Genomic DNA, 15,213 nt, shown 5'->3' with positions numbered 1-15,213 from the left:
AAATAGATAATAATAAATATAATCAGTCAGTTCAGGTTAAGCGCTTTGTGAGACCAACCAGTTTTACAATAAATATGATAATAAATGTCTTAACACCAACATCAACCTGATATCATGATAAAGTGATACCAGTCTAACTGCACCACACACACACACACACACACACGCACGCACAAACGCACACACACAGACATAGTGTAGACGCATTCTCCTGCAGCTGCAACTCTTTCCAAACACAGCCTCCTCTCCGCAGCTCGTCCTCCTGTGTGTGCAGCTCACGGTGGCACTGCCAGGTCACACACTCCAGCCTAACCTGCTAATGGAGTTTGCATATGCAGCCCGCTCTCTACTGCCAGCTAGCCATTAATATGAATCACTCTCTGGAGGCCCCCCCAAACAAGCTAGCAATTTGTCTTCACTAGTGAGCCGCTGAAAGGTCTACATATGATATTCTCCGAGGTGGAAAGCGCAATTCTTGAGGGGTGGGGCGGGGTGTTATGAGGTCGGTTTCATGCACTTGACAAGGGGGAAGGGGAGTGGGGGGTATGGATGTGAATTGCTAGGTTACAAGAGAACAGTTGTGTGTTGGATGTGTGCAAGTGCGCGTAGGGCGGAAATGGCCGTCAGGTGGAAAATTGACAAGAGAGACAGGCTGAATTCAGGACAGTAAAATAATTTTTCTCCTTTCAGGCGAGCAAGAGGAAGATTGCATCACTTGCTCCCTGCTTGGTGAGAGCCCTGTTGAGAGCACTACTGAGCTCTATTATCAGCCTTTGCTAATCAAGTGATGGGCTCAAAATCAAACTATGCTCAGAAATGCTTCTTCAGTGCAGGAAAAGGCCGGACTATTTTCCCAAATATTATGTTCTGCGCTTCAAATGTTACTTCACAAGCTAGAGGGAGCTTAAATTATGAAATGTAAGCACTTGAAACCCGATTTGATCATATTCAGACTGCGGTTTCATGTGTACTCCCCCCCGCAGACAATTCTCGACAGTAGGAAAAAAAAAAAAATCTTCCTACACCCACACAACAAATGCCACTGCTCAGCTAGTGTTTCGCCTGGAGAGAAACAGAACAGTTGCAGTTGGGCGTTTTTTGCCAAACGAAGGAGAGTTTGCGAAATGAACAGCATACAGACAGACAGGCACACACAGTGCAACCCAGTAGGTCAGAGAGGCTTGCATCATGTTTTTTCATCATTTTCTTTTTTTTTTCTGCTCTGGTGGCCCTCCTCCAGCTATGTGCTCTTTGTTCCAGCATGAGCCAGGGCAAAAAGCTAGTGGAGTGTGTGTATTCCTGCCAGTGCTGCTGTAAACATGAAGACATCATAGCCACTTAGCTCTGCAGGCTTTTTGAAAGGATGCCATTTGACACAAAATCTTGATTTGTACAGGAGAAAATGAAGTTAAAGGTGTGCTTTTATGAAAAGACAGAAAAAAGGAAACAGGTGTTTGAATAGAAAATGTTACATTTGTGATGGAGATTGGCAAAACAGGCAGAAAAACTGGATTTATGGCACCACATCAATACAAGTGTTCCTGTCTAGTTATGAAATTCTCACCTCTTATGAAAGAGCTGAGAGAATTACAGGGACAGATGATTATTCCACAGTGTCGTTATGTAACACTTGCTAGCACCTCAGTTATAAAGGCTCCAATGTCTACAACAAACGTCCAGGCAGCCAAGTCATGTGTCACCATGGTCACTGCTGTGCTGGCAACCCATCTGACCAGAGACAGACTTCTAATGAGCTTGCTTCTCAAAGGCAACGCAACACACTCCCAGGCTCTGTCAGCAACGCAACTGTTTGCGAGCGGCTTTTTGAAGTGAATTGTTGATTAGTTGGTGAGGTTGAAGAGTCGAGTTAGAGGTGACAGACCTCTGGTCGGCTCAGTAACTTTAGTGTAAAGGATGGAAAAGGATGTGTGTGTCCAGGTAAGAATAAACAGGAAGCAGTAAGGTTCTAAATTGAGTCTCAGGTGCAAAGCCAAAACGACTGATGTACTCTAATATATGCCAGTGACATCATTTCACAATTTAGCTTCAAAATCTATGTCAGTCCACCAAAAATTCTTTCCTTTGGTTGCCACAGTTTGCACCCTAGTAGGCTAACATTTGGCATGGAGGTTGTGTATGTATGTATGTATGTGTGTGTGTGTGTGTGTGTGTGTGTGTGTGTGTGTGTGTGTGTGTGTGTGTGTGTGTGTGTGTGTGTGTGTGTGTGTGTGTGTGTGTGTGTGTGTGTGTGTGTGAGTGTGTGTGTGTGTGTGTGTGTGTGTGTGTGTGTGTGTGTGTGTTTGTGTTATTATTGATAAACATCATTTTTATTTTTTTAAGTTTTTTGTAAAGTAGGCTTATACTGGCTACATGCTTGAATTTCTTCTTTTTCAATATGCTACTGAAATGAAAAAAATGCAGACACTCACATAGTTCTCATACACATTGCTTACTTGCTGCTGATGCAACACATCCAGTTCAAACCAAATACAACATTAGTCAACTAGAAAAACTGCGGTGCCTTTGCTCTACTGATTTATTACCTGAAGAGCTGTTCTGTCTTAAAAAGTGTTTGTGTGTTATATTTAAACCACTAATCTGCATGTGATATATATATGATTTACATGTGAGCCACAAAATAGCATTTTGCACAGACTTATGTCTCACAACAGCATTGGAAACAACCTGTGACCACTGTTGGCTCTGCGCTAATGAAAAAATTATAATTCTGCAGTCGGTACTGAAGAAAATGTTTTCAAAAGATGAGGCTGAAAAGCCTATATTCTGCTGCTGCTGACGGGTCACATCAGCGTCCAATCTTTTATCTGTAAATCTGATTTCATTTTTATAGTCCCATTCTCTCTTTTGATTCAACAAATCTTTATCTAAACAGCTCATCCCACTGAGAATAAAATCTATTTTTCAAGAGGTCCTTCAGTGCTCTTTTGGCTTTCAGCCTAATTTGCAGTTGCATTAGCGTGTACCGTCTGTATGTGACTTTGCACTTATCTTTTATATGATTTCAGTGTATTTATTCAGGTTATGTAAATTGTTGCTTTTTGTTCTTTTACAACTATTTTATTTTTCACAGAGCTGCCTTCTGAACCACGTGCAAACAGATTTGTACTCTCAGCGGATACCATCTTTAGGTAAAGGTGGTCTATGACAGCAAAATCGCTTTCATTAGGTGCTCTAGCACTATGACCAGCAGCATTTATTTAGCCTAAATATAATGCATAATGAGAGAAGTAAAGTAGGTTGTTTCTTGAATTGTAACTCCTTGTACTCCAGGCTCTGAAGAATACGGACAGTAAAAATGGGCCCTAAGTAAAAGTATGTGTTATAAATGGTCTTGCTTCTTCAACAGTGGGAAAATATTAGCGAGTAAATCAGGACTGGAGGTCATTAGAGAAATGTTTCCATCTTCAAAATGCATTGAAAAAACCAGGCCAGAGTATATTTTAAGTATTAGATATGCATGCTGTGCACCGTGTCCTTCAATGCTCTGCTGGCTTTCTGACTCATTTGCAGTTGAAATTATTCAATTCTGTGCACCAGCAAGTAAATTCCACCAATCGTGCACAGCTAATAGAATCTATTTCAGCGGTGTAGAGTTGAAAGAAGCAGAGTTTTACTTTTACTGGAGCAGTATCTGCCAGGAGAGATGCAAATCTGCAATTAAATTAGACTATTATTTTTAATTCATTGTTAATCTGGCCTGAATGCACCACCATCCTTTCTTTGATACATACATCAGACAAAAAGTCCAGCTTTTATGTTTAACTGGCTCACCTCTGACTGACAGTACTCCTGTCATATTGCATCTCTCTGGATCTACAGAGATAACACCCTATAGCCAGGCCGCTTTGCATTTTGATGTACATTTATAAAATGACTGACATTCAGGCAACGCGCGTGCCCCTTGACAAACATACACAGAGTACACAGAGGTTACGCTGGATAAGCAAATATACTCTTTATTTCAGTCTCATTTACAGATCTTCTATTTATCAAGCTGAAAAGAAAAATGCACTCCCTTGGTTTCAACTCATCTGTTTGTCGGATGCTGTGGCATGCTCATCAGTCTTGAGGAGATAGCGTGTGGACTGATGCAGAAAATATATTGAAATAGGTTAGATTGATAGAGATGTTCAGAAAAAGGGAGAAACGGCTAAACCAAGCCCACCTTTCCATTCCCCTTTTTTCATTTGTGTTATCACCTGTGTTGTGTTAAGGGACATACTGCAGGGAGCTTCATGATTACATTTACAGTATCTAATGTTTCCTTTGGTGTTCATTCACATGGCGTAAAAAAAAGCAACATATTGTTTCTTTTTTTATGTCCTCTGATGCTACCATCATCTATTAAAAGAGTTCTTTTTTCAGCTTGCCTTCGCCAGGCGTATGTTGCCCTCCTCTCTTCTCTGTCGGAGACCCGGAGTGAATGTGGTCCCTTCTGCTGTCACGTTCAGCACATTTTACCCCGCTCCCCTATTTCAAGTTCTGTCATTGCCAGGCTTTGAACTGCCATTTGTGTTTTACCCTGCACAATGCTTGTCTCCAGAGCTTCGTCTGGTGTGAAATTGTCAGAGCCATGGGCCACGTTTCAACACGGGGTTTTCGTAATAAGTAATGCAGAAAGCCTGTCTACAGACTGGACACGTTCAGGCATGCTCAACAGCATTCTATTTCAAAGCTCTGATGCTTGTTGTGCCCTTTGGATCTTTTGTTTATGTGTTTTTTAATAAATTATTTAGTGCTGCTACCAATGATTCAGCCAGCCGCAATCTAACATTTTTGTCCCGTTTTAGATGCCGTTGTCACCCTGGAAACATAACCCCAGACCTGTTTTCAGTGGTGGAAAGCAAAGTATAATTTGAGATACTTTTGGTGAATTTGTTCAGTTTTATGTTTTATGCTATACCTACTATACTACTACGTAAAATTTCATATGACCACGTGTTGTCCACAACATTTATTTTAGAGCTATACTGTTATACTATTACCTGGCCTGGATGTAATGAACTAAATATAGTCAAATTATAAAATATGCATTGTTTTAGATTAAACCACCCAGTAGTGTATAAATACCTAAAGAATAGACTTCACTTTGACCAGCTACAATATTAAAATGCAATGTTAATACATCAGTGATAATAATTAGAATTTTTAATACACATAATAATATAATATTCATTATAATAAGTATTTGTGCTTTGGATACAAAAGTACCTTTTGGCGATAATAGTTTTACTAGCAGTGGTTTTGTATGCTTTACCTGATTTACCACAAACACTTTACATCACCACTAAACCAAGCTGCTGTGTTTTACAAATTTGAATGTGTTTTTCCTTCCATTCCAGACATCCTTGCTTTCCATTAATTTCTTTCAGTATGAAAATCAATACGCAGGCTCTTGAAACTTGCTTGAATTGCATAATCCATCACAATGAACATCAAGTCTGCATTCATTTTTGTCAAAGTTACATTATTGTTTTGCACTGCTGACTTTTTAAATTAATCTGTGCTTAAACTGAATTATTATGCACCAGTAATGTAACATTTAAAAAAGGAATGCAGACTTTGATATTCAATGCAATGATCACACACCTGAAGTCAGTTTCAAGAGCCTGTGTATTGATTTTCATACCGCACAGAAATGTGTCACCTGGAACAAAAACATCCAAAGACGGTCAGCAAAACTTTTTAAATGTACATGATCCATAGTTAAATAAAAAATAGTTTGTCCCTTCTGAGCTACTGTAGAAACATGGCGGCTCAATATGGCAGACTCCATAGGAGGCAGCCCACAACGTCTGTAGATTAGGGGTGGGCGATATGGGCAAAAAATATGGTATGGTTATTTTTGGGGATTTTGGCGATAACGATAATCAGTCAATATCCTTTAAAATGTGATTGGAACTGTCTGAGTTAGTGCTTGTGTGCTCAAAAACTCATTTTCGGAGCGCCCAGCGGTGTTAAAAGTTGAACAGATTTCAACTTGAAGCGCTCTGAGCGCTGCGCTAAAAAAACGTCTCTGCATCTTTTTACCGCTGAAGGCGCTTAGGGCTCTGAACGCTGAAGCTCATAGGATTTGTATTCAAAATAGGCGCTGCTAGCACTAAAAACGTGTTTGGTGGACACAGACCCTTATCAGTCTTTTCGAAACCAAACCATTTCCATGCCAGAGAGGTAGACCCACGTCTCGGCACTAAATCATCTGAAGTACCTGTAGTTTCAGGGACTGGAGGTGCTTGCATTTTCCCTCTACCATCACAAAGCGCTGCTAAACTGTTGCAAGGAGGATGCTAGCGAGAGGTCACGTAGGCCCACTAGTCGTATGACTGAATCCTGCCACGCTGTAGAGAGCCTTGCTGCACCGTGTATTAAGTGGATGTGAGGAGTTTCCGCGTGTTAATATTGTCAATATTTTTGGCAAAGTAATATAAATACTCGATAATGGAAATTTGCACATCGTCAAAACAACAATGATATTATCGCAAACGATATATATCGCCCACCTCTACTGTAGATATAAAGAGCTCATTCTAAGGAGAACATAATGCTTCTTATATTCAGGTGATTATACGCTAATGAAAACACAGTTATGAATTTTATATTCCATTTCTTGCAATAGATTATCCTAAAAGTTACACACCAAAGCTTTAAAGAGCTGAAACTTGGAAGGAATACGTTTTCATGCAGGATTTTTCCTTGAGACGTGAGACTATTGTCACACTATCATAGTGTTACTTTTACTTCAGTAAAGGACATGAACTCTTTTTTGTAGTGACCTTCACAAAAATAAAGCAGAAAATACAAGCACATGCTTTGTAACTACGGTAATGTTGGTTTTGTTCCTCTGAGACAGCTCTTGGTCTGATGCTCTGATGCTTTTGTACATCAGGCTCATTCTCTGGGCATAAAGCATCCACTCAGGATCTTCAGTAGACTATAGCTGTGCTTGTTAGCTTAATAACAACAGCAGTTCTAGTGGCTGGTAATGACTGGGACCTCTATGAGTCTCCAGTTGATGAAACCAACTAAGTCCTGTGCAGGAGTCCACTTGTTAGGAGAGACCCCGGGGAAAGATTTTTAGTTACTGCAGTGATGGCGCAGCGCCTGTCTCCGTAATGGCTGGGTGGGCTGCTGGTGAGAATTTTGCGGCTTGAAGTGCTACCAAATATGCAGTCTCTGCTTTGTTTCCCCCTGAGCACTGAGCAAACAAGCTGTCTGTTGTACCTGCAGTGGCTTTTCCTCTCAGCTACAAAGATTTCTGGGAGTTGTAATGCTACCTTGGCTGAGGATTTTATTTGTGTAATGTGAGGCGTACTGTATCTTAAAAATACTTTGATCCTAAAATATGTTGAGTTGATGATAAGGAAGGAAGTTAATTGAATCCCTTAATATTTTTGCCAATCTCCACTGGCACTCTCTCAAAAATTCAGGCATGTGCACCTCATTTGAACTGTGAAACTTTATCATTTATGCACAGTGCTCAATGTTTACAAGTGACGATGAAACGAGGGCACCCCGAGCTCAGAGACAAGGTCCAAATGTTTCAATTTCAATGCAACATAAGCAATTAGCATAGCGCTTATTAGTGTGCTCCATGCTTTCTCTCTCTCTCTCTCTCTCTCTCTCTCTCTCTCTCTCTCCACTCCTTATCTGTGAATCTCTCTCATCCCTCGTGCCAGCGGGAGATGAATATGTCTTCGATGTCCTTGGATTCCTGTCTTGTAAACACCATAGGCGGTGAGCACTGTTTACCGGTGTGCATGGCAGGCAAACAGCCGCCCCCGTCTCTTGCACAGTTCGTCCCGTGGGGCCAAACTCACCTTGTTACCCTTTTAATTAGTAAGAGCAGTTAATAGTGCCGGCCGCTTCTGCCGCCTCAGCACTCTGCTCCGACTTCAAGTATCCCTCCAATCAATAGCAAGGAGTCCGACAGAGGCAGCGAGGTGAGGGTGAGGGGGGGTTGTATTGTGGGAGAAGCTAGGGTACATTCATGATGCTTTTTGGAAAGAAATCAAACAACATACTATTTTCTTTGAAGGAACCTTTGGGGCGGGTGTATCAATAACTATGCTTTCTCTTTTTTCCTTGTACATTTGAAGGGATAACAAGGTCTCTGGGTTCCTCATGCACATTCCTCTCGCCCACTTTCTCCTCTCCCACATTTCCTTTCCCTCGAAAATGAATGTAATCAAAAAGCTAAGGGTTTGCTCGGCAGATTCTATTGTGCCCTTATAAGCTTTTATCCCTTCCAACCGCTCGCCCCCCGTGCTCATTTCTTTTCTTGTTTTGATTTAAAGATGCAGTGGAAGTACTTAGCATTTAGATGACATGCTGCTGGAGAGGTGTGATGGATCAGCGCCTCTTCAGAGGACTGAATTTCTTCGACAGCACCAGGGCCAGTCGGCCGGTCAGACAGACAGAGCGACAGAGCGCAGGACAACAGGGACTGGGTGGGCAGCAGAATACCAAGTCAGCCTCACTGCTGCAGATAGCCTGGCACAGCCGAGAGGAGAGCAGAGGCTGCTGGGAATGCCAATGTGCTGCCCAGACAGCCGTCTCGCCTTGGCTCCTCTGATTGGCTAAACAGACCATTAGCTTCTTGATTATGATTAGCCGAGTCATTATCTACACAAAAGTGGCTCATTCACCAATATTAAGAAGGCAAGGGAGCTGTTTTCTTCCTCCGGTCAAGGGGAAAACAGCGTGTTTTCATGTGCCTCTCCTAAAGATGAATGTAGGAGGCAAGAAGTTGTTGCTCACAGAGAAACAAAGTGGAACACATCCCCCTGCCCCACAGCTAATGTGATAAAATGTTCTGTCTGTGTGATGCCATTGATGGAGAAAAGGAAAGGTCTCTCACTCGTTAACGCAGATGATGAGGTGCCCATTACTCGCTCGTATTTTCTGGTCGAGGAGAGAAGCGGCGTCCTCAGAGGTCATAAAAACTGGGAGGGAACAAAATAACCTTCAGCTTCCGTCATCTTGCCTTAGATATAATTGGAAGACACGCCATCTGTGCTTTTAAATGGACATATGCTGCTCTGCGTCCAAGGCCAATATGCTCAGGGAAAGTTGAATAAAACGTTAGTGAAGGCTGGCCCTCTGTTCCACTGACGCTGACCTTCTACTTTCTTTTTTCCCCAGCCTTTGCCCAAGGAGCCGTCGTAGGATGCAGAGGAAAACAGCAAGTATGTGAGTTTTATATGATGTATTTCCTTCTAATTTGCATACTGAGCGCATAACCCTGCTCCGGTTCACGTCAGCATACAAGCAACTAAAGACATTTTGATTGCCCCATCCTGTAGAGAGTGGAAATAATAACTTTTTAAGGGGAACTTGACGAACAGCAGAAACCTAGCCTCAATTCTAAGCTGCATAAAGGTTCAGTGTAGCCCAGACCTGGAATGAATCAGACATTAGTGTCTATTCATGTATTTTATCCAGTACTGCTTTAAAGTTAGTTTAAATAAAGATCATCCAGGACTAGGAGAAGACACAATGGAATAGTACCATTCCTCAGGATGCAGTCACTTTGATGTATCTATACAAGAAAAGAAATTAAATCAAAGGGGGTTATTGGAAGTTTTGAAATGCATAAGGTTGGAAACTAAAAAGCCCCACTGTTGTTACATCAAAGGGAGAGGCTACTTCAAGTGGACAGAGGTAGAAAACAGATATGAATGGGAGCCAATGGGAGAATTGAAAAAAATCTTTCTAAATGTCATGGTAACAGATTCCTAAGATACCTGCCTTACAATCCCTCAAGTCGATATCCCTTTATTAAAAGTCGGTGGATAAACCAGAGCCAGGAGCAGGCTAGCCTGACTCTGCTCGTAGGTTTTAACTTCACTTCCACAAACATTTTTCTTTTCTCTAAAAAACAAGGAAATATACTAAAGATTAAACTGAATTCCCTTCCGAAGAACATTGACTGAGTATCTATGAAGCTTTTATATTCTGCAAAACCGCAGGCATTTGGAATCTGCATGCTTTATGTCTCCTAGCCAATATTCTAAGATTGATTTTCCCTCTTCCACCGAGAAAACAAAATGAATCACGCACAATTACCAAGGACAGGGAGAAAAGGGGAATTGGGGGCGTCATAAATATTTATTTGCCAGCCCTGGGAATTTGTGCAATTCTGTGTGGATTTGCCAACTCATATTTAAGTGTCTGAATGATTTATATGGGCAGTCCTGGGTGTCACATTTGTCCACTGTCACCCTGGATCATTTATGTATTAACATTTATGGATTTATCCATATAACATATTCATGGCAGAGTTGTATTATCATTCAAATGGGTTTCTTGATCAAATGATTGGCTAAATTATGTCATTAACTGCAGAATTTCACTTGAGGTGAAATGCATTCCACATAAAGAATCATTCATAAAATTTTGTTTGTTAAATACATGAAATTGTGCAAAAAAAGGAGCTACAGCTACATTGGCCTCAGATAAAGCCTCTTTCAGGCATGGAATATGTCAAATTGCTGTTTAAGTAATGGCTTTTTGTCAATCAGACATGTGTCCATTATGTAAATGTTCAGCATTATTCAGACCCTGATGGTAAGAACCACAGTGCTAGCGCCATATGTGGCAGCTCGTGCATGAAAGGTAGCAACTGGCCCTCTTACAAACAGTGCTGAGTTAAAAAGTAACATCAAGATAGAGAAGTGTTTTTCCTCCTCATTACTGATGGATTTTAAAACCTATTTTATAGTTGAAGCCTTAATTAATGGCCATCGCAAGTGTTAGGGACGCATCATAATCTTTCTCATCTCAGTCCACCATTTATTACATAAAGTGGTGAAATGTGCCGAAAGTAGTAGTGCCGGTTTCATAATATTCAACAGTGCACGAGCATAGAATGACAAGCATTAATTTGTGGCTTTCACTTAATTCTTAATTAGCTCACATGCTGTATGTAAAGTATTCAGCTGAAGCTGGCACAGATGAAAATTGAAAATACAGGGAGGGGGTGCTAGTCTGATTATTACTGTGGTTGTGGTTTCTTTTTTTCCTTGCCCTGCACTGTGAGGGTAACGGAAAATAATATCCTCAACAGATTAAAATGGTTTCATTCTGTGATTTGTGGTTTATTAAAGTGATTTTATTTTTGATTAAAAAAACAAATCAGGAAGCGCTTCTTGGATTGTTCCTGTTGCAAAGGTAGGCAATCCGTGTCTCCCAAAAAAGTCAAGGCACTCTGCTTCATTAAGGTAGACAAATTAAAAAAGTCTTTATTGTAGTGGTTGCATGATTTTAGAAATAATAGTTAAGTAATTAAATAAATGTATTACATTTCTCTTAAGAAGGCTGAAACATGGGCATTTAATCTCCCTGACCTTGTCTAGTGTCGCAGTAACCTTTATGTTACTGTGATGGTATCGGAGTTGTGTTACAGAAAATGTTACTGAAATGTCAACTACATTTGACCTAGTAAGATTGCCATCATGACTTTTACATTAACGTGACTCGGGCGCTTATTCCGATGTAAGACCAACATGTAACATTATCAGCTCATTTACATAACAGGGTGCGTGGCTCATGAAACCATGTTTTCCTTCTCTTTTTCTTCCATTCCTCCGCAGGTTCATTGACATCCACGCTACAAAAGGAACTGAGACCTATCACTACACCAGAACATTGTCTCCATTCACCAACAAGGCTCCCAAACTTTACACCAGACTCAACCTTCAATTTAAAAAAAGAAAATAACCCAGAGCTTCTCCAGACACCACAGCGAAAGACTCTCAGCAGACACTCCTGAGAACTCTGAGAAGTCTCAAGTGAGCAGCATGGAACACCATCGGCATTGAAATTTCACCGCAGCCAAATTTATGGACACATCACAGAACAAAATCCCTGTGAGGAACAATTATTAACAGGGCAGTGGAATATTCATTGAAGTACATTACCTTTTTTTTGTCTTTGTTATCCGACATCAGGTCTGCAGGGGACGGCTCCTTGAAGACTTTTTGGAACCTTTGTGGCTTGATTTAGACTTTAGTCAGAAGGTCTTTCAAAAGTCAGCCCCTTCATCTTCTTTACTATCCCCGCTATGAAGCCGTCCAGGGTTTTATTCCAGCCAACTTTCTTTAATGACAGCTCGCTGCTAAAGAGTCGTGACTTTACAGAGGTTGAGCCGGGCCACATCGTCCATTGGATTCTAGACTTTAAAACCTTTCTCTCATTTGGCTGGGTGAAACTTTACATGGCCTTAGCCTCCAAAAACCTCTGCATACATAGACGGGACGGACATTGTGAAAAAAAAAAAGTCTATTGGAATGTCACAGAAGAGACGACAGAGATGAGTTGACTGTCGTTCCTCAGTGGTCACAATGGTGAAATGTGGACATTTTGGACAATTTAGCTTATAACTTATGTTTTTTATGTGGTGCCAACATAGACTAGAAGAGTAGTTTTTGTCAATGAACCTCACACATCTTGTACACACCACCGGGAGCATTTAGCAAATGTGGACCCCTGGCTCATTTTATTGGTCTATACTTTGTGTGTCTGTATGTGTGTGTGTGTGTGTGTGTGTGTGTGTGTGTGTGTGTGTGTGTGTGCATGTCTGCATCTGTCCTTGTCTGAATTTGTGTGTGTGTGAGTGTGTATGCTTGTGTGCCTTTGTGTGAGTGTGCGTGCACATCCAGAGATACACTGTGAAATAAGTCATATCCAATGCATTATTCATACTCTTGTATATTTTTGAGACACGCCCAGACCAGAGCTCACCATCTGGCAAAAGAAACATTTGTGATTTTTACAGATGTTGGATCTCATTTGAATCTTCACAGATGAATCCTTGTTTTTTCTTTCTCATGTTTTCTTTAGTATATAGATATTTATATTGGGCGGGAAATATTATTGAAACTGGGGGCAGACCTACAGTATGTCACATAAGTTAAATTCTGTGATTAAAAATCAATTCATGTGTGATTAATTGTATTCCGAATACTTGTCTAAATTGACTATATTTTGATATGAAATGTTTTGGCCAGCTGGAAGTGCTATTTGCTGATTTCAGATGCTTGATATATTTGAAATTCTGTGTATATATATATATATATATATATTCAATTAATGTATTTTATGTTCTGTGGGTCTCATTCCAAGAGGAGATAAAGAAATGGAGGAGCACAAGAGGTATTCTTCTCGTACAAGAGGTGGACACAATAACACGAACACCAGTAAGATATTTGCAAAAACACAGAATATGATAAAACACAATCCAAATACAACAACACAACAAGCTACTGCAAAATGAATTAACGTCTCTCTGATGCAGTCTCAAAAAAAATCATCTTCACAGAGGTAGTGCCTGTTGCAGGGCGATTGCAATAGATTACATTATTTTGTACAGCTGTTCCTGTTAATGTGTCTACACGCTGTTTTTTCATTTCTTTGTACTAAAAACTCCTGTACATCTCCATCTTAATGTATGCATTTGAGGATATAAAGAGAGCGTCCGCTCCCGGGAGCTGCGGAGTGTGTATTTGGTGTGTATGTGTGAGTGTTTTCCAGGTCAACAGTGGTTTGTGTAGTGAGAAAATACCAATTTCCACCTGATCCCATACCTTTGATTTCATGCTGCCTTTATTTATCGCTTCTTTGGTTAGCACTCACCGTAAATAAATTGTCCCTTTGATTTGAGTCACTGTTAATGCAGGAACGGCTGATGCAGTCACACTCAGCAGGGCAGTGGCAATGTAGATCTCGATTTAAGTCAAAGTCTAAATAAGAACAGGTATAACTAAATATCTAGACCTTCTCCTCTACATGTAACGGTGTCTAAGAAATGTCAAAATCTGACAGTAGGTAGGCATTTATACAAGCACATATCATCAAAAAGGGTTATGCAAGTTTTAGCACTGCTCTGGTGCACTGTTGTGGACTATATAGGACCCCAAACTGAGGGAGTGTCCTTAAATTGTCAGGACTATAAATTCCTTTTGTGTTCCTCAAATGTCTATAAATATTTTATATCTATATTTTACGCTGTCCTTGTTTTGAAAGAAGCTTTGGTTGAAACTACTTGCCAATTATTTTTCAAACATGACACTGCGACAGTATCTAAGACAAACTGGAACTATAAAAAAAACTAATAAGGTTTTCTTCTAAAATGAAACTGGGTAACATTTTGAGGCCTATGTGTGATGTATGATAATGTAGATATTGCATAATGCATCATAACAGAAGCATATTACACTATAAAAGTTGCCACAGGCCCACAGGATAGTCCAAAATGTGGGGCATGGTTATTGAAGAATAACACACAAAGTGCGGGTATTGAAATATAACAGCAGTCAGTAAGTGTGGAGTACATTTTTCATAACAGCACAGTGCATCATGAATTGTTTTATAACTTACCGGTAATACTTTTATAGGGCCATATATTTCTTATAATTTCTTGGGAAGGTTTTTGGAAAAAATCCCTTCATTCAATTGGAACTTTTAAAGAATATTTTTTGGGGCTTTTTTGCCTTTATTATAGTGACGGTTGAAGATGGACAGGAAAGGGGGGCAGAGAGAGGGGATGACATGCAGCTAAGGGCCGTCCGATCCGAACCCTGGGCAGCTGCAGCAAGGACTCAGCCTCGGTACATGGGTCACCATCTCTACCCACTGAGCTAACCGGGCGCCCATTCAATTGGAACTTTTGATTAATTAATCCTAATTAATTTCAGGTGATACTGCAAACATTTGCATTTTTTCTATATGCAAGCATACAATTCCATATATATATTTACCAATAAAAAAGAAATTCTGAATACATTTTACTTAGAATTGATGAAGAAGATATGTGCTGATAAAATCAACACAACTAACTAAACTTTAACAGCTGTCTCAGAGTTCTTTCCGGGAAATCTTAAAGAAATCATTAGGAAATAACAGACCCATAAAATTGAGCGTTGCTGTACTTTCTATAACCATTATTGATAAGAGAGTTTTTATGTTTTTTTTATGTATTCACAATAACACAGTAACATTTACTGTAAGAAAGGTGAAAATACCCAAACATACAGCATCATCAAGAATATTATGAGTCCCAGTTGGCTATAGAAACTGAGGCGTGCGGCCTCTGTATTTGCTGCCGAGCCAGTATTCCCACTCTACTCCCACTCATTTAGAGATGTTCTTTCAACAGGCCCTGCTGCTGCTTCCTTCCATTTTCAATGTCTGTCG

General features: G+C 40.3%; 1 protein-coding gene across 5 annotated transcripts in view; it reads left to right on the top strand.

Moving 5' to 3' along the window:
* Positions 1 to 13,522, top strand: part of tafa5l (TAFA chemokine like family member 5, like) — a 45,023-nt gene extending 31,501 nt beyond the window's left edge. For 3 of the 5 annotated variants that reach the window (XR_007887730.1, XR_007887728.1, XM_051425719.1), the window contains 2 exons: positions 9,163 to 9,206; positions 11,613 to 13,522. Coding sequence is in view for 2 of the 5 variants with exons in the window: in XM_051425719.1 (XP_051281679.1) it covers positions 9,163 to 9,186 (24 nt within the window). In the remaining 3 variants the exon portion in view is untranslated. Of the gene's footprint in view, positions 1 to 9,162; positions 9,211 to 11,612 lie in introns of all 5 variants that reach the window. The other 2 variants (XR_007887729.1, XM_051425720.1) reach the window with 1 other exon arrangement.
* Positions 13,523 to 15,213: the final 1,691 nt, after the last annotated feature.

This window comes from Dicentrarchus labrax, unplaced genomic scaffold, assembly GCF_905237075.1.
Source record: "Dicentrarchus labrax unplaced genomic scaffold, dlabrax2021, whole genome shotgun sequence".
NCBI classification, from domain to species: domain Eukaryota; kingdom Metazoa; phylum Chordata; class Actinopteri; family Moronidae; genus Dicentrarchus; species Dicentrarchus labrax.
Note: the sequence above shows the minus strand (reverse complement) of the source record. Positions and strands in the feature narration are given on the sequence as shown.